General features: G+C 49.6%; 1 protein-coding gene across 1 annotated transcript in view; it reads left to right on the forward strand.

Moving 5' to 3' along the window:
* The first annotated feature begins 9576 nt into the window (after window positions 1–9576).
* FBP1 (fructose-bisphosphatase 1) overlaps window positions 9577–21076 on the forward strand; it is a 36512-nt gene continuing 25012 nt past the window's right edge. The window contains exon 1 of the mRNA XM_520717.6: window positions 9577–9977. Within this exon, the coding sequence (XP_520717.2) occupies window positions 9808–9977 (170 nt within the window). The 5' untranslated portion in view covers window positions 9577–9807. The remainder of the gene's footprint in view (window positions 9978–21076) is intronic.

The following is a 21076-nucleotide window of genomic DNA, read 5'->3' on the forward strand; positions in this document are numbered from 1 at the left end:
AGCTGGTTTCTAGCAGAGCCAGTCCTGGAATATGGGTGTTCTTTTTCAGTCTCATCTGATGAAAAAGAAGCAATATGTTTAGTACCTACAAGCAGGTTTCGGAATCAGAGAGGCCTAGGTTCAAATCCTGGCTCTACCATTTCCTACTGTGTGACCTCGGGCACAAGAGTAAAGCTGTTTAAGCTTTTGTTTCCTCCACTGCAAAGGTGGCTAAACACCTCCTCAGTGGGTTGTCACAGGAATTAAATCAGATGAAAGGCATTGAGGACATAGGCAAGAAACTCAGCAGATGGAAGCTTCTTCATGCCCTTTCCTGACCTTTCCTTTCCTTTGCTAAGACTGAACCCCCAAATGAAGCATTGCATGGAAGCTAGGCTGGAGGCGGGCACCCAGCCCTAGAGTGAGTGAGTGGTGAAGATTTCCCCACCCTGCCTCGGGTTCAGAGCAGTGGTCTTGCGGAATTTGCCCAACACAACAGGTACAAATTCATAGTCACAGAGTGAGCTGTGCAGGAAAGGCAAATAAAAGTGCAAAAGTGACTCTGGAACACTCAGCAGGACAGCTGGGGCAGGGGAGTGGTGGGAGAGGTGGTGTTCAGGGTGAAATGTGGGGTGGGATGACATGCACTGGGCTTTAAATGCCCTGCTCAAGGGCTGTTTGTTCCCAGACAATGGGGAGTCATGAGAGGTTTGGGAGTGAGGGAGTGGTGAGATCTGAGTTACTTTGGAATTACCCTCTGGCCTTCAGGAGTCATTCAGCATGAGGGCAGAGATGGGAGGGAGGAGAAGGGGACTGGCAAGGAGGAGGGAGGCGGAAGAGCTGTTTCGTAGGCAGAAAGAAAGTGCCCTGATGGGACGTAGAGGTTCAGGAAGGCAGGGTTTATGCTGAGGTTATATCAGGAGTGGCAATGCCATCCGGCCCACATACCGTCCTTGGAATCCAAGATTTATTCCATATGTGTGTCTGAGGTTAGGGGAGGCGCCTTTGAGTACGTTAGAGCCTATAAGTCCAGTTCATTGTAACTTTCCTTTCACACGGAAGCCCTCACGTCGTTAAGCCGCTGGTGGAAAAAGAAACCCCTGCCCTGGGCCCTCCTTCCAGGGGTCTTCGCTCCCACCAGCCTCAGTGCAGGTCAGACTTCAACTGGCTCCCACCCAGATGGTGGCTCTCTGTTTCTGTCCCCTGCAGGCTCCTCTACGTGCTCCTTTGGGAGAAGCAGATGCCTGGGATGACATCTGTTAGAAAACTTGGATGGGCCTTGGCTGGGCGCGGTGGCTCACGCCTGTAATCCCAGCACTTCGGGAGGCCGAGGTGGGTGGATCACGAGGTCAGGAGATCGACACCATCCTGGCTAACACGGTGAAACCCCGTCTCTACTAAAAATACAAAAAATTAGCCGGGCATGGTGGTGGGCACCTGTAGTCCCAGCTACTCGGGAGGCTGAGGCAGGAGAATGGTGTGAACCCGGAAGGCGGAGCTTGCAGTGAGCCGAGACAGCGCCACCGCACTCCAGCCTCAGCGACAGAGTGAGACTCCATCTCAAAAAAAAAAAAAAAAAAAAAAAAGAGAAAACTTGGATGGGCCCCTGGCATCCTGAGGAGTGCGTTTCAAACCGTCTGCAGTGAAGGACCAGTTTCTGAAACATTCCCAACCCATCACAGGTCACTGCTTTTGTAAAATACAACAAAGAATGAATTTCTAGAAAAATAGAATTAAAAAGACATGTAGAATATACCTCCCGGATTTTTATTATTAGATTACAGAGACATACATTTACTGTGTCAAATCGCTGTAACTTTTTAGCCTCCGTTTCCATAAGTATTGTGGACAGGTAACCATTTGTAGTCTGGAGGCCCCAGGGTAGCCGTGGCCAAGAGGGCAGAGCACGCCTTCCTCCCGCATTGGCGCCCGCCCTCCGTGGCCTCTCCCACCGGCTCTCGGGGCACGCTGACTCCTCTCTCACTAACACGCTCCCCTTCGTCGCTCTGGGTTACACACTCACTTCAGCTTTCTCATGCTATTTTGTTTGTTTGTTTTTGTTTTTTTTGATGGAGTCTCGCTCTGTCGCCCAGGCTGGAGTGCAGTGGTGCCATCGCAGCTCTCTGCAAGCTCCGCCTCCCAGGTTCACGCCATTCTCCTGCCTCAGCCTCCCGAGTAGTTGGGACTACAGGCACCCGCCACCACGCCTGGCTAATTTTTTGTATTTTTAGCAGAGACGGGGTTTCACCGTGTTAGCCAGGATGGTCTTGATCTCCTGACCTGATGATCCTCCCGCCTTGGCCTCCCAAAGTGCTGGGATTACAGGCGTGAGCCACTGTGCCCGGCCTCTCATGCTATTTTATGCTCCCTCAGCTCCAGAATGCTCCACCCTGGCTATCATCCCTCCATATCTGCTGCAGCCACTGTGTATTGGGCGTATCCCAACTTCCATGATTTCAGTGAATCCGTGTAACAGAGCACTAATGTGTGTAATTACTTACACCTTTTATAAATTGGAGGAGGTCTGTGCTATCACTATAACAATTCTTGGCCAGGGAATGGTCACCTCTCTGGACAAGGAAGAGTTCCACACTGGATTTTTGCTGGAACTAGAGGGAAAGGAAGCTGGGCTGACTGAGCACAGTTCTGGGGATACCTGTGGCCATATATGGGGCTTCAAGGGGAGAGAGTGTCTGAGAGTGATGCCACACAGAGGAAAGGAAAGCCGAGAGATGCAGACAGACCCTGCTTCCCCGCAGTTTCTGGCCTTCCTTGCTGATGACGGTGGGTGCTGTGGGATGCCTTGCAGCTCCTCATTAAGGACAAAGAAGGGGCTCCCAGCTCTTGGGACTACTGCCGGTGGGCGGTGCTCAGCTGTCATCCTTCTTTGGAACTGCCTCTGCTGATGACAGCTACCTCTCCCACGTCACGCCCCTTCCCAGGACAGCCAATAGCCCATGACATGTTGGCCTGGAGGTCTAACTTCCAGGCCTCTTTGCCCCAACTCAGGACAGCTCTGCAGAGTCATCTTAGCTTCAGAGGAGCTCCCCGCAGGGCTGGCTGAGCTCTTTACTACAACTGCATCATGGTTCAGTTGCCCTCTGCCCCATCCTGCTGCTGCAATCATCAGCCTGTTCCTAATATTATCAGCAGGGGGGAGAAAATACAGCTAGTTTCCTAGGAGAGAGGACCCCTGGAACATGAGGTGGAGCAGATGGGTGGAATCGTGGAAATAGAGCATGGGGTTATAAGGAGCTTCAAGGGGCCACCGGGTCCAGAACAGGAAGGGAAGAACTTCAAAATCTTGCCACATGACGAGCAGCTGGAGGAGCTGAAAATATTTAACTGGAGAAGTAAAGATGTATGGGGAATATGACAGCGGGCTTCACATATTTGACTGTAAATCAAGTAGAGGTTAGGTCAGACTCCCTCTGCTGGGTCTCCTGGCTTCTGCTCTTGACCACCTACGGTCCATTCTCACACCGTTTAGTAAGTCATGTTGCTCCCCAGCTTAAAACCCTCCCATCTTCTTTTTTTCTTGAGACAGAGTCTCACTCTGTCACCCAGGCTGGAGTGCAGTGGCGCGATCTCAGCTCACTGCAAGCTCCGCCTCCCGGATTCATGCCATTCTCCTGCCTCAGCTTCCCAAGTAGCTGGGACTACAGGCGCCCGCCACCACGCCAGGCTAATTTTTTTGTATTTTTAGTAGAGACGGGGTTTCACCATGTTAGCCAGGATGGTCTCAATCTCCTGACCTCGTGATCCGCCTGCCTCGGCCTCCCAAAGTGCTGGGATTACAGGCGTGAGCCACTGCACCCGGCCTCCCCTGTCTTCTTGCTGCATGAATAGAACCTGAGCGACTTGCTGTGAGGCCTTTCATAATCTGCCCTCGTCTCTCTTTCCAACTTTATCTCCTGTGGTTCTTCCCTCACTTGCCCTTCAGGCCACACTGGCCTTCTCCCAGCTGATCCTTGAATGCACCAGGGTCTTTGCACCTGCCGTAGCCTTGCTTGTTCTTCTGTATGTTCCTCTATGAGCTCTTCATTTGCCCCATTCCTTTCTGTTGTTCAGTCTCTGATCAAAAGTCATTTCATAAGAAAGGCTTCGAGTTTTTACCTCATTATCCTGCTTTACAGTCTTCATAGCACTCTGCTCCCTGAAACAGTTTTGTGTCTTTGTTGGTTAAATTATTTTTTTTCTTATCTCCCCCACAAAGAATATAAACCCAAAGTGGACTGAGCTGTGTCTGTCCTGTTCACCACTGCAACCTCAGGGTGTGGCATGGTTTTGGCATACAGCAGGTGTTCAAAAACTATGTGTTGAGTGAAAGAATGAATGAACATGAGCCCAGAAATAGCTCTAGAGTCCAGAGAGCTGCCGTAGGCGTGCTCAGAGCCTCGCCTGTCCCTGGAGGCGTGACGTGGAGGGAAACTGCCACTTAGGAGAGAACCAGCAAGTCAGTGGGAATATGGGGTTTGGAATCAGACAGATGAGGGTTTGAGTCTTTGTTCTGTCACTTCCTGCCTGGCTGCAGGCCTTGGACGGGTTATTTGACCTTGTTGGCTGGGCGTGGTGGCTCACATCTGTAATTCCAGCCCTTTGGGAGGCCGAGGCGGGCAGATCACCTGAGGTTGGGAGTTTGAGACCAGCCTGACCAACATGGTGAAATCCCATCTCTACTAAAAATACAAAAATTGGGCCAGGCGCAGTGGCTCACGCCTGTAATCTCAGCACTTTGGGAGGCTGAGGTGGGTGGATCACGAGGTCAGGAGATTGAGACCATCCTGGCTAACACAGTGAAACCCCATCTCTACTAAAAATACAAAAAATTAGCTGGGCAAGGTGGCGGGCGCCTGTAGTCCCAGCTACTCAGGAGGCTGAGGCAGGAGAATGGTGTAAACCTGGGAGGCGGAGCTTGCAGTGAGCCCAGATCATGCCACTGCACTCCAGCCTGGACAACAGAGTGAGTCTCTATCTCAAAAAAAAAACAAAACAAAAACAAAACAAAAAAGAAAAAAGAAAAGGAAAAGAAAGAAAAGCCTCAGTCCCTTCATCTGTAACGACAGGGGTTTGATTAGAAGCCACCCCAGAGTGGTTCTGGATTGATTAAAGGCTGCTTCTGAAGCCCTGGGCAAGTGCCACACCCTTAGCAAGTGCTAAATAGATGTTTGCTGTTTAGTTTCCACACCAGGCCCCCGGGGCCACAGGAGCTGGGGGAGGTGTTTAAGGAAGAACCATGCTACTGCAATCCCTCTCACATACACCACTTGGCTTTTGTTTTTCTTTTTGTCTTTTTGTTAGAGACACACTCTCGCTCTATTGCCTAGGCTGGAGTGCAGTGCTTTGATCACGGCTCACCGCAGCCTCGACCTCCTGGGCTCAAGTGATCCTCCTCCTTCAGCCTCTCCAGTAGCTGAGACTACAGGCATGCGCCACCACTCCTGGGTAATTTTTAAATTTTTTTAGAGACAGTGTTTTCCTTATGTTGTCCAGGCCGCTTTTAAAATTCCTGGGCTCAAGTGGTCTGTCTGCCTCAGCAACCCAGAGCATTGGGATTACAGGTGTGTGCACTGTGCCTGGCCTGTTTTTCTTTCCTGTGGCACTAACCGCCCCCACAGAGGGGAAAGTAAGCAGTGGACCCCTGGGTTGAGGGCGGCTGGTGTAGAGGCAGGGACTGTCCAGACTGTTACTTCTCCACTGCCCGCCTCCAACATAACCCCATCGTGGGAGCTGGGTGAAGAAATGCATGAGCACTGATTCTTCGCAGGATTTTGAGTGTTACACATGTGGTAATACTGCTCACATCACTTGAATCTGCAATCCCATGTGAAGTTGGATTATGTGGCAAGAAGCAACTCTGTGAGGGTGGTGGGTGGAGGAGGGAGGGGCCCAACCCACAGGCCAGGAACCCATGTGAGGTGGCCGCCTTCCTCTGTCTCTTGCTAATACCTGGGTGATGGGCTTTATGCATCTTGACCCAGAAAAGAGCGAGTCACAATCGACCAATATGATGGAGGGGATATCACTGCACACCAGGCAAATACAGGCTCAGCTGCCAATTCCCACATCCCTCTAGCCCCTTTTGATGGCCAGGGAACTTTCTTGCTTCTGTTCACATGAAAACAACAGTTGGCCCTACCCATGTAACGAAGCAAACACTTACATACTGTGCACTTACTACATGCTGGGCACTGTTCTTAAACACTACCAGCACTGCCTGTATAATTCTCCCAGCAACCCTATGAGGTGGCTACAATCATTAACCCCAGTTTACAGATGAGCCAATGGTTGCTTGGTGAGGTTTAGCCAATTGCACAGGCTTGCACAGCCAGTAAGTGGCCAGGCCAGGATTTGGACCCAGGCCGTGCAGCCCCAGAGTCTGTGCACTTCACCACCATGCGACATGGCCTAGTCCCAAGGGGAATGGCTTGCCTTGTAGGGGAGGAGCTGCCCATCATCGTGGGTGACAAGCAGAAGTGACTGAGCTAGACAGGGGTCTCCTCCACATATTCAGTGTGTCCCCTGTGTGTAGCTCTGAGCTAAGCACTCTGCCAATGCCATCTCATTTCAGCCCGATGACACCACTGCCAGATGGAACCATTATTCCACTATATGGATGAACAAACTGGGTTTACAGAGATTAGGTAACTGGCCCGAGATCTCTGGCTGCTGAGGGCTGGAGCTGGGACTCAAACAAGTTTGCTTAATGCAGATCCCAAGCTCTTCACCTCTTATCAGGGATGGTGTCCAATGAGGGTTGGCTGGACTAGATGACTTTTACGGTCCTATACAATCCAAGATCCTGAGGGACTGAGAGTCTGGCAAGTAAAGGGGCACACTCCTCTAGTTACTAGCTCTAGCTCTCCCCTAGTAACTAGTTACTATGCCAAAAATACTAGTCATCACATTTCAGTTTTTTTTTTTTTTTTTTTTTAGATTGAATCTCGCTCTGTTGCCCAGGCTGGAGTGCAGTGGCAGGATCTTGACTCACTGCAACTTCTGTCTCCCGGGTTCAAGCGATTCTCCTGCCTCAGCCTTCTGAGTAGCTGGAATTACAGGTGCACACCACCATGCCCGGCTAATTTTTAATTTTAGTAGAGATGGTTTCACCATGTTGGCCAGGCTGGTCTTGAACTCCTGACCTCAAGATCTACCCGCCTCAGCCTCCAGTTTGTTTGTTTTTCTTTTTTTTTTTTTTTTTTGAGGTGGAGTTTTGCTCTTGATGCCCAGGCTGGAGTGCAATGGTGCCATCTCTGCTCACTGCAATCTCCGCCTCCCATGTTCAAGCGATTCACCTGCCTCAGCTTCCTGAGTAGCTGGAATTACAGGCATGCACCATCATGCCCAGCTAATTTTTGTACTTTTAGTAGAGACGGGGTTTCTCCATGTTGGTCAGGCTGGTCTCGAGCTCCCAACCTCAGGTGATCCGCCCGCCTCGGCCTCCCAAAGTGAAGTGCTGGGATTACAGGTGTGAGCCAGCGAGCCTGGCCTATTTGAGTTTTTATGTTTAAGGATGTATTTCTCTTACTATTTTTTTTAACACAGGGTTTTTCCTGAAAAGTTGCCTGAGGAACAAAGAGTTAAATAAGACCTTTAAAGGATCAACTCTCTTTGCCAGGCATCTGAGTCCCCTCTGGGGCTTTGAGGAGACAGTCGCTGTCTTTCCTGGTGGTACCACCACCTTCCTTCATCCAACGCCGCCGCATCTGACAACCCTGGGCACGGGAATCTGCACCCCAGGTCTCCACGATGAATCCAGCAGTCAATTTTCAGAGCTTGTCCTGCCTGCCCTATCCACACCGCTTGGCACATGGGTCAGCCCGCCTTTACTTACCTTCCTCATCTGGCTTCCCGGATGTCACATCTCTTGGTTTTTGGTTGGTTTTTCCAGTTGGCTTTTCCAATTTATACCTGAAGCATGGATCTCTCCTCTGAACTCCAGATACATAAATCTGTCTATTTGACATTGCCTTGGATGTCTAGAAGGCATTTCAAACTTAGCAGGTCCCACACTTAGCTCCTAATTGTCAGTCCTGCCTCCAGCACACGCCCCTCTTGGTGTTCCCCATCGCAGTTGAGGACAACTGCATTCTTCTAGTTTCTCAGGCCTCAAACCTTAGAATCATCCGAGACTCCTGTCTCTCACATATCTCATCTGTCAACGAATCCCATCAGCTCTACCTTCAAAATATGTCCAGAATCCACCACCTCCACTGCTAACACCTGGCTCACTATCTCCTAGTAACCTGGAGGGCACTGTCTTCAGTCTGATCTTCACACAGTAGCCGGAGTATGAAGACACAGGGTAGACCATGCCTCTCTTCTTCTCCAAACTCTCCAGTGGGTTCCTCCTAGTCAAAGTCAAACCTCACTTGGTCCTCTAGACCTCACCTCTGCATCCTCCCGCTGGCCTTATCTCCTCCACCTCTGACCCTTGCTAGCTCTATTTCAGCTCCACCGGTCTCCTGGCCATTCCCTGAACCTGACACATGCTCTCCTACCCCAGGGCCTGTGCACTGGCTCTCCCGGTGAGGAAACCGCTCTCCTTCCCATCTCCACCGGCGCGTCGCATCCTTCACCTTTTTGCTCACATATCCCTTTCTCAGAGAAGCTTTTACTGAGGCCTCTGCTCACCCTCTTCTCCCCTCCACATTCCCTGTCTTCCTTTTCTATTTCGTTTTTCTCTATGGTACTTATGGCTTATGTAACAAACTAATCTATTGTTTATATATTTATTTTTACTGTTTCTCTGTGAAAACGTACACTCGAAAAGGGCAGGAGTTTTGTCTGTTTTGATCAGGCTCCACCCCTGGAAGGTAGGACAGTGTTCAGCACAGCAGGTGCTCAATAGGTGTTGTTCCGTGAATCAGCACATCAGTTGCAGCATTGTGGCTACCAGGGGGTCAGGATGCGGGCGGTGGAGCCCTCTGGCCTTTGTGTGGTAGCCGAGGACTCTGTGTCAGCGACCGTTTTCCGGGAAACTTCCGGGCGAGACTCACATCTTGGAAACTCAAATACTCAATAGATCTCGAATTCTAGGAATCTTGAGAAGAGGCCTGGATTAAGGATTCAGACGTGGGCCCTCAGATGGGTGAGAAACGGGGACTCTGTGTCTCCTAGCGGGGACAGAAGGGCCAGGTGACAGGCCAGGCAGAGTGGACAGGGCTTGGGCAGGGGGCGGGGGCAGGCAGCCACGCGGGGCAGGAGCTGCAGAGCTAAAGCCAGGCCATGTGGACTGGCTGCGGGTTTCGCTGCCTAGCTGGTGGCATTGAGCAAGTTACTTAACCTTTCTGAACTTCCGTTTTATGATTTTGGAGGAAACAGTCATAGCTTTCTCTCTGGCAGAGTCCGATGGCCCGAGTCCCGCTCCACAGTGCGGGTGGAGGGCACGGAGGGGTGTGGAGGCGGGGGGCGACAGCCCAGGAAGTCTAGGGGGCGGCAGGGCGCGTGGGGGGGCGGGGGTTGGGAGACCGCAGGGAGGATCCCCGACCTTGTCTGAAGATCCGAGCAGGCGGAGCCGCGGTCTGGTCCGCGGGGTAGGCGGGGCGCAAGAGTGTTCCCGGGGGCGGGGGGCCGACCCGCGTCTAAAGGTTTCCGCGATTCACCCGCCGGCGCCTGGCCTGGCCCAGTTGCACCGCGAGCGCTGCGGACACTCGGGGCGGCAGTCGGTCTGTCAGTCCTCCCGCCAGGTCCCGCGGCCCGCACCTGCCGCCCGCACCTGCAGCTCCACACCTGCGGCCAGTGCCTACTGCCCTCTCTTGCCGCCCGCACCTGCAGCCCCGCACCTGCCGCTTGCACCTGCAGCCCCGCGCTCTGCCCGGTTCGAGCATGGCTGACCAGGCGCCCTTCGACACAGACGTCAGCACCCTGACCCGCTTCGTCATGGAGGAGGGCAGGAAGGCCCGCGGCACGGGCGAGTTGACCCAGCTGCTCAACTCACTCTGCACAGCAGTCAAAGCCATCTCTTCGGCGGTGCGCAAGGCGGGAATCGCGCACCTGTGAGTCGGGCCTTGGGCGGTGGGCCCCGTCCTGTCTGTCTGCCTGGGGAGCCTGCCCGGCGGGCTGACGTTGGGCCCTCTGAGCCTCCTGCCGTCAGCCTCTGTCTGTCCGTCTGATGTCTGAGCGCCTCTCTCGCTCTCTGTCTGGTAGCCCCTCTCTCCAGAAGCTGGCTCAGCCTCACTCAAGTTCTCATCTCCTCCCTTGACCTTGGAGGGGCCCACCTGGGGGTCCGTCTCGCAGGTGTACACCTGATTCCATCTTGCATTCCTCTCCTCTGCCCTGAGCAGCCTGCCTCTTACCCCTCTCAGCCGGCCAAGTGCGGGCACCTGGCCTGCCCGTCATACCCGCCCTAGCCTCAGAGAGGAAAGTGCTAGCTCAGGTGCCTTCCTTCCCCATTTCTTCTTTGTCCTCCTTCACTCTTTCTGCAATTAGGGACCCAAGTCAGGTTTCTAATCCAGTTATCTCTGACCTGAAACAAGACCTGTTAGGAGCGAGTGTCCCCCGCCCCCGCAAGCAGGCTGGGAGGTCTCCTTTGTGTCCAGAGCCTTTAGGAGCAGCAGGGCTTGTGTGCAAAGGAGCTCCCGTGGGCTGCCCCTTGCTGGGACAGTTGCACAGTTGCCATGCTGTGCCAGAAACAGGAAACACCCAGGGCTTCAAAACCCCTATCGATTTGCAATGATGGTGTGTGCAGCCTCTACCCAATTAGTGGAAAGCTCAAAAGTGGTTTGTAGAATGGTTCTGAATGCGCTATGGAGTGCATCTCGAACGTCAGTGGGCACAGGAATCATTTGGGGATCTTGGTAAGATGTGTGCCCTCCTTCCATAGCTCTGGGACAGGTCCTGAGATTCTGCATTTCTAAGAAGTTCTCCTGTGGTGGGTGCTGCCCATCAGATGCTGTTTGTCTGCTCATCACATTGTGAGTAGCAAGGGGACAAGTGGAGTGGAGACTCAAAGGACCCCTTCTTGTGAGGTTTTCTGTAAGTCACACAACATCCTTTCGTTTGTGTTGGTGTGCACAGGTATTTTCTTTTTCTTTTCTTTTCTTTTTTTTTTTTTTTGAGATGGAATTTTGCTCTTGTTGCCCAGGCTGGAGTGCAATGGTGTGATCTTGGCTCACCGCAACCTCTGCCTCCCAGGTTCAAGCGATTCTCCTGCCTCAGTCTCCCGAGTAGCTGGGATTACAGGCATGTGCCACCATGCCCAGCTAATTTTGTAATTTTTTTTAGTAGAAACGGGGTTTCTCCATGTTGGTCAGGCTGGTCTCGAACTCCCGACCTCCGGTGATGCCTTGGCCTCCCAAAGTGCTGGGATTACAGGCATGAGCCGCCGTGCGCAGGTATTTTCTAGCTAACTGATCCACACTTTTAACTGAAGTGTAACTGGGTTTTCAGATTGTCCATACACTTTACTAACATTCCCCGCACTTATGCACACTATAAAAATGACACATGATGGGCTGGGCGCGTAGGCTCTAGCCTGTCATCCCAGCACTTTGGGAGGCCGAAACAGGTGGATTGCCTGAGGTCAGGAGTTCAAGACCAACCTGATCAACATGGTGAAACCCCGTCTCTACTAAAAATACAAAAATTAGCTGGGTGTGGTGGCAGGCGCCTGTAATCCCAGCTACTCGGTAGGCTGAGGAAGGAGAATCGCTTGAAACCAGGAGGCAGAGGTTGCAGTGAGCCAAGATCGCGTCATTGCACTCAAGCCTGGGCGACAAGAGCGTGACTTTGTCTAAAAAAAAAAAAAAAAAAAATACGCATGATGCTCAGAGCTGACCTGAACAAATACAACCCTGCTACTTGGGTTTGGAATGCATTTCTCCATTCTTAAAAACTCTTCTCCGCCACGCATCCTGCAATCTAGATTCCTTTTCTTACTGGCAGGCTGTCTGGCTTTGGTCCCACAGTTTGGACTGGCGGAGGTAATTCGTGTAAAGGAGTGGTATGATCACATTTATTTTTGAATATTAAGCAGACATGTTAAGGAAGGTGATGACTCCATTACTGTTGCCTCTGGCCCCTCTTAATAATACATTCCTAAGGATTCTTATTTTAGAAACATACCCAGGTGAAATCTTAAGCTTTAATTTACAGCTAGTATAGGTGGCTCACAGCTTTAACTGCCTTTGAGGACCAGGGATATATTTTAAAAAGAGGGCTTGTCGACTGGGTGTGGTGGCTCACACCTGTAATCCCAGCACTTTGGGAGGCTGAGACGGGTAGATCACTCAAAGTCCAGGTGTTTGAGACCAGCCTGGCCAACATGGTGAAACCCTGTCTCTACTAAAAACACAAAAATTAGCCAGGCATGGTGGCGGGCACCTGTAATCCCAGCTACTTGGGAGGCTGAGGCAGGAGAATTGCTTGAACCCGGGAGGCGGAGGTTGCAGTGAGCCCAGATCGTGCCACTCTACTCCAGCCTGGCGACCGAGTAAGACTCTGTCTCAAAAAAAGAAAAAAAAGGGCTTGTTATGTCTGATATTGTTTAAAAAATGTGTCAGTACCTTTCACACCCCTAGAGAGACTGAGAAATGTAAGATGTGTTTTGAGGTGTCCCACTGTCTAAGTAACCTTAGACAGTGGGACCTTGGATAGTGAGATTTTGATGGTGGGGCCTGGATGAAGCATGTTAATTTTGGCTACATAAGGTATGCGTTTTATTTATTTATTTATTTTGAGATAGGGTCGCACTCTGTTGCCCAGGCTGGAGTGCAGTGGTGTGATAATGGCTCACTGCAGCCTCAACCTCCCAGGCTGAATTGGTGCTCCCACCTCAGCCTCCCCTGTAGCTGGGACTACAGGCATGTGCCACCATGCCGGATAATTTTTGTGTTTTTGTAGAGATGGGGTTTTGTTATGTTGCCCAGGCTGGTCTCAAATTCCTGGGCTCAAGTGATCTGCCCACCTTGGCCTCCCAAAATGCTGGGATTACAGGTATGAGCCACTGTGCCTGGCCAATATGTGTACTTTTATACTAGATAGTTGTGAATACCAGGTTTTAAAGAAATACTATGTTGCACTCATTGACAAAAATTTAAACCATTCAAAAGAATTCAAGGGAAGAGTGAAACCCACCCCATATATATCCCATGGGGTATCCACTGCAAATAATTTACTGCTTATTTTTCTGGATACTCTTTTACAGTCATATAAGTTTACACATGAACACATATTTACATATGCCTATAATAGCAGACAAAATGGGATCACAATACACATTTCTGTAGTTTGCTTTGTTATTTAACATTATTCAAGAAACATCCATTAATATCGGGACATCTACATCTACCTCCTTTTAACTGCTGTGTGCTGCTCCCCTGCACACATCATGAGGTATTGAAGTTTTTCTCTATTTTGGGGCACTTTGGTTTTTACTAGCCTTTGGGTATTACAGTGCTGTACCCTTGGAACTGGTGTGCATGCCTGGTTGTTGGGGTAGCTGACAGGACTAGATGCTGGACACTGAGGTGATCTTGTGGGAAGTTCAGTGTTTGGCCATTTTCAGTATCACATGTCATCAGGCAGGTAGCATGATTCTCAAGCCAGGCCCCCAACCTACATTCATTCCAGGCATTGAAATCCAGAAAGAAAAACCAGCATTCCTGCAAAGATCTTGTTAGTGCTGAAGACCGGACCTAGAAGAGCATGTACCCAGAGGGACGGGGTGATTGCAGATTTGCAGGAACCTCACTGGAGCCAGTTTAGGGAGCTCACCCAGGATCATTATGGAAACATCAGGAGTTTAAGCACAGAGCCTGGTGTAACCTAAAGTTGCTATTGTAGTCACTTTCATTGCTCCTGTTAAAATGTTCATGGAATCATTGAGTTTTAGACTGAAAGAGACTCAACAGTCAGCTAGTCTATCACCTCCTCATACAGAAAAGGACCCTGAGACCGAGGAAGATGAGATGACTTGGCCTGTGGCCGGGATCTCAGGAACCCCGGATTGGGGGTCTTTTGGCCACACTACACATCTCTTCCTTTATTTTTTAGAAATCAATTAGAATTCACCAAACTCTAAATCTCATCTATTAGTTAACTGTTTTTTTTTTTTTTTTTTTTTTTGAGACAGGGCCTCACTCTCACTCAGGCTGGTGTGCAGTGGTGCAATCTCAGCTTACTGCAACCTCTGCCTCCCTGGTTCAAGTGATTCTCCTGCCTCAATTTCCCGAGTAGCTGAGATTACAGGCGTACACTACCATACCTGGCTAATTTTTGTATTTTTAGTAGAGATGGGATTTTGCCAAGTTGACCAGGGTCGAACTGGCCTCAAGTGATCCACCTGCCTCGGCCTCCCAAAGTGCTGGGATTAGAAGTGTGAGCCACTGCGCCCGGCCTAATTTTTGTATTTTTAGTAGAGACAGGGTTTAGCCATGTTGGCCAGGCGACATTTTTGATGTGAATTCAGGCTTAGATACCAAGGAGTCATTGCTTTGGGCAAATGTGCCCTGGGAGCCTTCCCTCTGGGCTTCTGGCTCCCTCCATCCACTCTTGGGAGAGAAACTGTGCAGATCAGAACAGTCTGCAACTTGAAGTCAAGCTGATGAAGTTGTGGTTCAAATGTCAAATTCGAGTGTTGTCCACTTTGTTTGCATTCCTTTGGGAGAAAGTGGTGCTCCAGTGGCTTCAGGTTTTTTGTTTTGTGGAGTTGACTTCCCTTTGTATCCATTTCCAAATCACTGACTGAAGAATTCACTGATTTCATTCAATTAACAAAATATTACTGAACATCCACCATGTACAAAGTTCCAGAAGACGAGAACAACACAGAGTTTACTCTGTAGGAAAAAATATTTGTATCGTTCTAACACGCAATAGAGGTTTTGAAAGATGCTTTCTTTCTTTTCTTTCTTTCTTTCTTTCTTTTTTTTTTTTTTTTTTTTTGAGGCGGAGTCTCGCTCTGTTGCCCTTGCTGGAGTGCACTGGGGCGATCTCAGCTCACTGCAACCTCCGCCTCCCGGGTTCATGCCATTCTCCTGCCTCAGCCTCCCATAGCTGGGATTACAGGCGCCCACCACCAAGCCCAGCTAATTTTTTTGTATTTTCAGTAGAGACGGGGTTTCTCCATGTTGGTCAGGCTGGTCTCAAACTCCTGACCTCAGGTGATCTGCCCGCCCCGGCCTCCCAAAGTGCTGGGATTACAGGCGTGAGCCACTGCGCCCGGTCTGAAAGATGCTTTCGCGGTGGCTCACGCCTGTAATCCTAGCACTTTGGGAGGCCGAGTCGGGCGGATCACGAGGTCAGGAGATCGAGACCATCCTGGCCAACACGGTGAAACCCCGTCTCTACTAAAAAATACAAAAAAATTAGCCGGGCGTGGTGGCGGGCGCCTGTAATCCCAGCTACTTGGGAGGCTGAGGCAGGAGAATGTTGTGAATCTGGGAGGCGGAGCTTGCGGTGAGCCGAGATCGCGCCACTGCACTCCAGCCTGGGCGACATAGGGAGACTCCGTCTCAAAAAAAAAAGAAAGATGCTTTCATAGAGGTGCCAAAAATACGATTCATGGTGAAGGACTGTGGAGCGCCAAGAATGGGCACGTGCAGGGGAAGCAAAAGGCCCGGCGGCTGGACCGCAGTTCAGGCTGGTGGTCACGGGGGGAGGAGTCCTGAGGTGGGAAAGTGTTTCTGGAAAAGTTGCCCACTCAATTTGACCAAAGCATGGAGTACTCATGGTAGGGCGTTCGTGGATGTGAAATTGTGGGTACATTGGGGAAGCATCAAATGGCAAGGGTGAACACTTTACACTTTTGGGGGTATAGAAAGGGAGAGATCAAGGATTTTGACAGTTTTTTGAGTGGGGCAGTTGCGTGATTGGAGACAAATCTGGAGAAGGTGTGGCTAGAAGTATATCGGAAGAGCGAAAGATAGGATATGGGAAAACCAGTGGCAAGGGGGAGCCGTCAGTTGAGTAGCCAGCAGAGCTGCAGCCTTGGAGGGGAGAGGAAGGATTTGGAAGAAGTCTGAGCATGGATTAGATGAGAAGGGCTGTGAGGGAGTTTCTGAAATCACTGGTCCTAGCAATTGAAAGCAGAGCCCATGCCACCACAAAACAAAGCAACACAAAAACAAAAACAAGGAGGAGCTGGTTTTTAGTCTGGGGAAGGAGGGAAGATGATCCCAACATTTTGGAAACGCTGAACTTGAGATGTTAGAGGGTGATCTGTTGGGAGATGCTGTCCAGCCTGCAGCTGGACTTGCCTGTCTGTTTTGGCACACTTGCCCTGAGGCAGAGAAAAGAGGAGGAGATCTGGACCAGTTTAGCAGACAGGAATGTGCAGGGATTCAGAGCACGTTTTGGAGAGAGATGGAGCCAAGCTTAGATTCCTGGCCCTGCCATTCAACGTCTGTGAGGATTGGGCTGTTGATGTGACATCACTGAACCTGTTTCTCCAATTGTTAAGATGGAGACAGCCTCAGAGAATCGTAGGAGGATCAATTAAGTTTACTAATTGGGTACCAATGTTATTAATATCATTGTTTTCCTGAAGGCTATATTTCTTTACTTTTCAGACAGAGTCTAGCTCTGTCACCCAGGCTGGAGGGCTGTGGTGTGATCTCGGTTCACTGCAACCTCCACCTCCAAGGTTCAGGTGATTTTCCTGCCTCAGCCTTCCAGGTAGCTGGGATTATAGGTTCCTGCCACCACACTCAACTAATTTTTGTATTTTTAGTAGAGACGGGGTTTCACTATGTTGGCCAGTCTGGTCTTGAACTCCTCACTTCCTCATCCACCCGCCTCAGCCTCCCAAAGTGCTGGGCTTACAAGTGTGAGCCACCGTGCCTGGTCTATTTTATTTTCATTTTTTTGTAAACTTTTATTTGCATGTTTTGTTCTTCATTTCTTAGCAGTAGCCTGTATGCTATCAGCAGGGAGAGAGTCCAGGCTAGCATGTTACATATTAGAACAATGTTGCACCCAAGAGTGGCTGCAGGAAATGTCCTCCCATCAGACTCATATTATGTCCAGAAGAGTTACTTTTATATATGGGGTCCTCTCAGCTGTTTGACAGAAGAAATAGTAAAGAGCTTCAGATTTCATTTTAGAATGACACGTCAGCTAATACACGTTTAGGCTTATCTTCCAATTTGCAGTTTTTGGCATTAAGCTTTTAGAAACTTTACCAGATTTATTTTATGTTTCTTGAATTCTCTTCTCCACATGACCAAGGAGTGAAATTGCAACTTTGTTTGCATAAAAGAAGCGCAGACAGCCACGTTCCATCCTGTTTACCAGTTTAGGCCCCGGTGAATGCAAGCAGAGGCAGGTATTTGTGACCTTTGAAAGCAGCTCTCACTAGCACCTCTTCAATGTATTTCTGAACCTTTGGATGTTCCTGGCTGGGCAAATGGTTGATTACCATGGAATCAAGCAGTAACAAGCCAGTCTTACCTTTGACTTTAGTGATAAGGATTAAGTAATAATCTCCCTCCCTTTTGGTTGAGCTGCGTGTTCCAAGCCCGAGTCTGGTTCTTCTGTGTGCTGTGTGAAGTGTTGCTGCTGCAATCGTGTTACTCAGTCACAGTGACTTCGGGAGGAGATGGTCCTAAGTCAGCAGATCCAGGCAGCCCTGGAGGGCTCTAGTTCTGTCAGCGTCTGGCTCCAATCCTTGTGTCCTTCAGTGTTTTAGAGATGCTGTGGAAGGCAGCCTCCCCCAGTCATCACAAATCTGCATGTTCAGTGTCACAAAGTCCATGGCTGTGAAATGGTTCATTCTGTTTTAGAAACCATTTGTAAACTTGGAAAACAATGCTAAAATTTAATTAAAATATCCAAGGATTTCAAAATACTGGCCACATTAATCTATGCTTCTAAGGTGTTCTCCATCATATGAATTAAAATGACTTAGAGTTCTTTAAATTTTTCAGTGGGATTTACAGTAAAAGTAAAGAAGAGATATTATAGGCAGTTTCTCCAGTTGAGTTCTGCTCCCCAAACTCCAGGAAGAGCTCCTTCGTATCTCTGGGGCTGGAAAGGGAAAGGACACAGAGACTTCAACCCTGCCTGGTGCTTTTCCACTTTACTTGGGCTGCAGGGCCAACTAATTTGAATAAAATTGAAGTGAAATGTCAAGAACATCTCAAATAAATAATATTCCTAGTGAGATTTTATCAAATGTAAACTTGGAGCACTTTTTTCTTCTTTTGCCAGTTCCTTATTGGCTGTCCTCCAAGAAGTTGCCTGCAAAACTGGTTTAGAGATACCTCCCCTTCCCCCAATCCCCAGATCAACCGACACTTACTTAGTGGATGCCTGCGGGGCTCTATTGTCATGTGGCTGCCTTGGTGGGGAGTACTATGAACCAGGTGCACCGTGCGCATTATCCATGATCCCCACAAACATGGCCAGAAACAGCCACTCAGGGGCTTTGCACAACTTGATGTCACATCATCAGTAAGAAGCAAAGGCAGAATTTGAACCCAGGTCTTTCTGGTGCTGAGTTCTTGCTTCTCCACATGGTTGTGTTATGCCAAGGGAGCTAGGGGTGGAAAGGGTAATATTTCTTGCACACTTGCCTATGCACCAGGCACTTTTCTGACCACTTTACCTGTATCAACTCAGTTATGCCCCCTCTCTGTAGACTATGAAGCAGACACACTACATTCCCATATTGCAGATGAACCAGAGGTCACAGATGCTAAGTGACTTTCCCAGGCTGCTGAGCATGGAGCAGAGCTGGGATTGGAACCCTGGTGGTGTAGAGTGCCGGCCTGGGGCCTTGACCATTACACTCTAGTTTCCTGAGGAACTGGGTGAAAGGCCATTGCATTTGTCTAACGCTAAGTTTGCACAGCAAACACACTTTTACCAAGAAGCTATGCTAATCTGGAGGGTTTTTTTCAGGAGTTGGGAGTGTTGGATGGTAGAGGTTATGCAGGCAGGCATTACCGATACCACTGGGTCTAATGGAGTTTATGATCTTAGGAATTCTTGGATCCTTTTATTACTCTCTAAATTTATTCATCCATTTACATTGAGAACTTACTATGTGCAGGCATTGTTCTAGGTGCTAAGGATACATGGTGAACAAAATATTCTTTTTTCCAGGATCAAGACTGATAGGTCTTTGTTCCTCCAGAGGCACATTCAGATGTGCCATGTTTATCGGTCCCCTTGGAGTATACACTCGGCATTTACCTGGTGCCCTGTACTTTTGCTTCAGACCTCACTAGAAAAACCTCTGGCTGCCTGTAAGGTTCTAATTTCGAATGTCCCAGGTAGAGGGCTGTGCCATCCTCAGGATGGCCCAGCAGGTGAGGTGAGCTCAGAGGCCCTCCACTCTTGGCATTCTTGTACAAAGCAGGTTGGGCCCAGGCCTCTAAGATCGAGGTTTTAGGTAGCATTTCCAGGGGTGGCAGCCCTGTCTGTGCCCTCCCTCCCAGTGGCTCCTAGAAGAGAGTGGGCCATTCCTAAGGCCATGAAGACAATGCCCCATAAAGGTCATGCTTCCATGCCTGAGGGCTCTCCCGGTCCTCTCTTGGTGGGGGTTGAGAGACTAGACCCTCCCCCCTACCTCCCCAGGAGTGGGGGTTATGTGATGTCACCAATGCTGGTGTCTCACTGTTGCACACATTTTCCAGGCTCCTGGCACCATGGAGGATCTCCTGGAGGCTGGTGCCTTCAGCTTCAGGCTCTGATCCTTCCTTGTTTCTTTAATTATCCGTCTTACCACCCAAATCAATTAACAGGCTTCCTAGTTAACAGGCTTCCATTTTCTAGGCCAAGGTTTGAGAGGTGAATTAGTTCCTCCAAGCAGCTGTGGTTTTATTTCCAGAAGCGCCCCCACATCAACAGCTGTGCCTATTCAATGGCCATGGATCTGTGAAGGGCACGAGCAGGACTCATGCTAATCAGCTCTGCTTTTTCTATATTAAAAAAACCTTTGGCCAGGTGTGGTGGCTCACGCCTGTAATCCCAGCACTTTGAGAGGCCAAGATGGGCGGATCGTGGGGTCAGGAGTTCGAGACCAGCCTGGTCAACATGGTGAGACCCTGTCTCTACTAAAAATACAAAAATTAGCCAGGCGTGGTGGCAGGTGCCTGTAATCCCAGCTACTCAGGAGGCTGAGGCAGGAGAATCGTTGAACCCGGGAGGGGGAGGTTGCAGTAAGCCAAGATCTCGCCATTGCACTCCAGCCTGGGTGACGGAGTGAGACTCTGTCTCAAAACAAACAAAAAACAACAACAAAAAGCCTTTAATTGAAATTACCCAATAGATTGCATGTAATATATACTTGTTTTATAAACTTGATACAACATAGAACGAGATTTTAAAGTATTTAAATATAGTATAAATCATGATTAGCGTTTCCTCATCATTGTTCTCTTTGCTATTCTCAAGAAAATCTCAGCTTCACCTTGGATATATGGAAACCAAATATCCGGGTCTCTGGAACAGTGCAATTTAAAAGCATGTCCTAGAATTTTCAGCCGTGGTTTGAAAGCCACCTATTGATTCACACATGCCTGGAAGTAGCTGACATTTGTGCAACACTGTGCCCTGATTCAGCCGGGGCTCTGGGGTTCTATGCAGTGGGTCTGGCCTCCTTGCTGTGAGGTGCGGGGCATTTAAATTCCGTTGCCAACAGTAGCGGCCAGTGGTGCTCTGGCCTCAGCAGGTGCCCTGTTCTCTTGCTTGCTGCCTGCTACTTCTCAAGGAAGTCCTCAAGCCACTTTGCTCCTTATGCTCTGACATTTCTCCTCTTAGGCCCAATACAGAAAAGGTGGAGAAAACCTCACAATGTTGCCTTTCCCCTCTATGATAAATTTTTTTTTTTTTTGAGACAGAGTCTCTGTGGCCCAGTCTAGAGTGCAGTGGTGTGACCTCGGCTCACTGCAACCTTTGCCTCCTGGGTTCAAGCAATTCTTGTGCCTCGGCCTTCCAAGTAGCTGGGATTACAGGCATGTGCCACCACACCTGGCTAATTTTTGTATTTTTAGTAGAGGTGGGCTTTGACCATGTTGGCAGGCTGGTCTCGAACTCCTGTCCTCAAGTGATCCACATGCCTTAGCCTCCCAAAATGTTGGGATCACAGGCATGAGCCACTGTGTCTGGTCACCTCTGTGATAACTTTTATTCATAAAACAATTTCCTTGGC

This window comes from Pan troglodytes, chromosome 11 (assembly GCF_028858775.2).
Source record: "Pan troglodytes isolate AG18354 chromosome 11, NHGRI_mPanTro3-v2.0_pri, whole genome shotgun sequence".
In the NCBI taxonomy this organism is placed as follows: Eukaryota; Metazoa; Chordata; class Mammalia; order Primates; family Hominidae; genus Pan; species Pan troglodytes.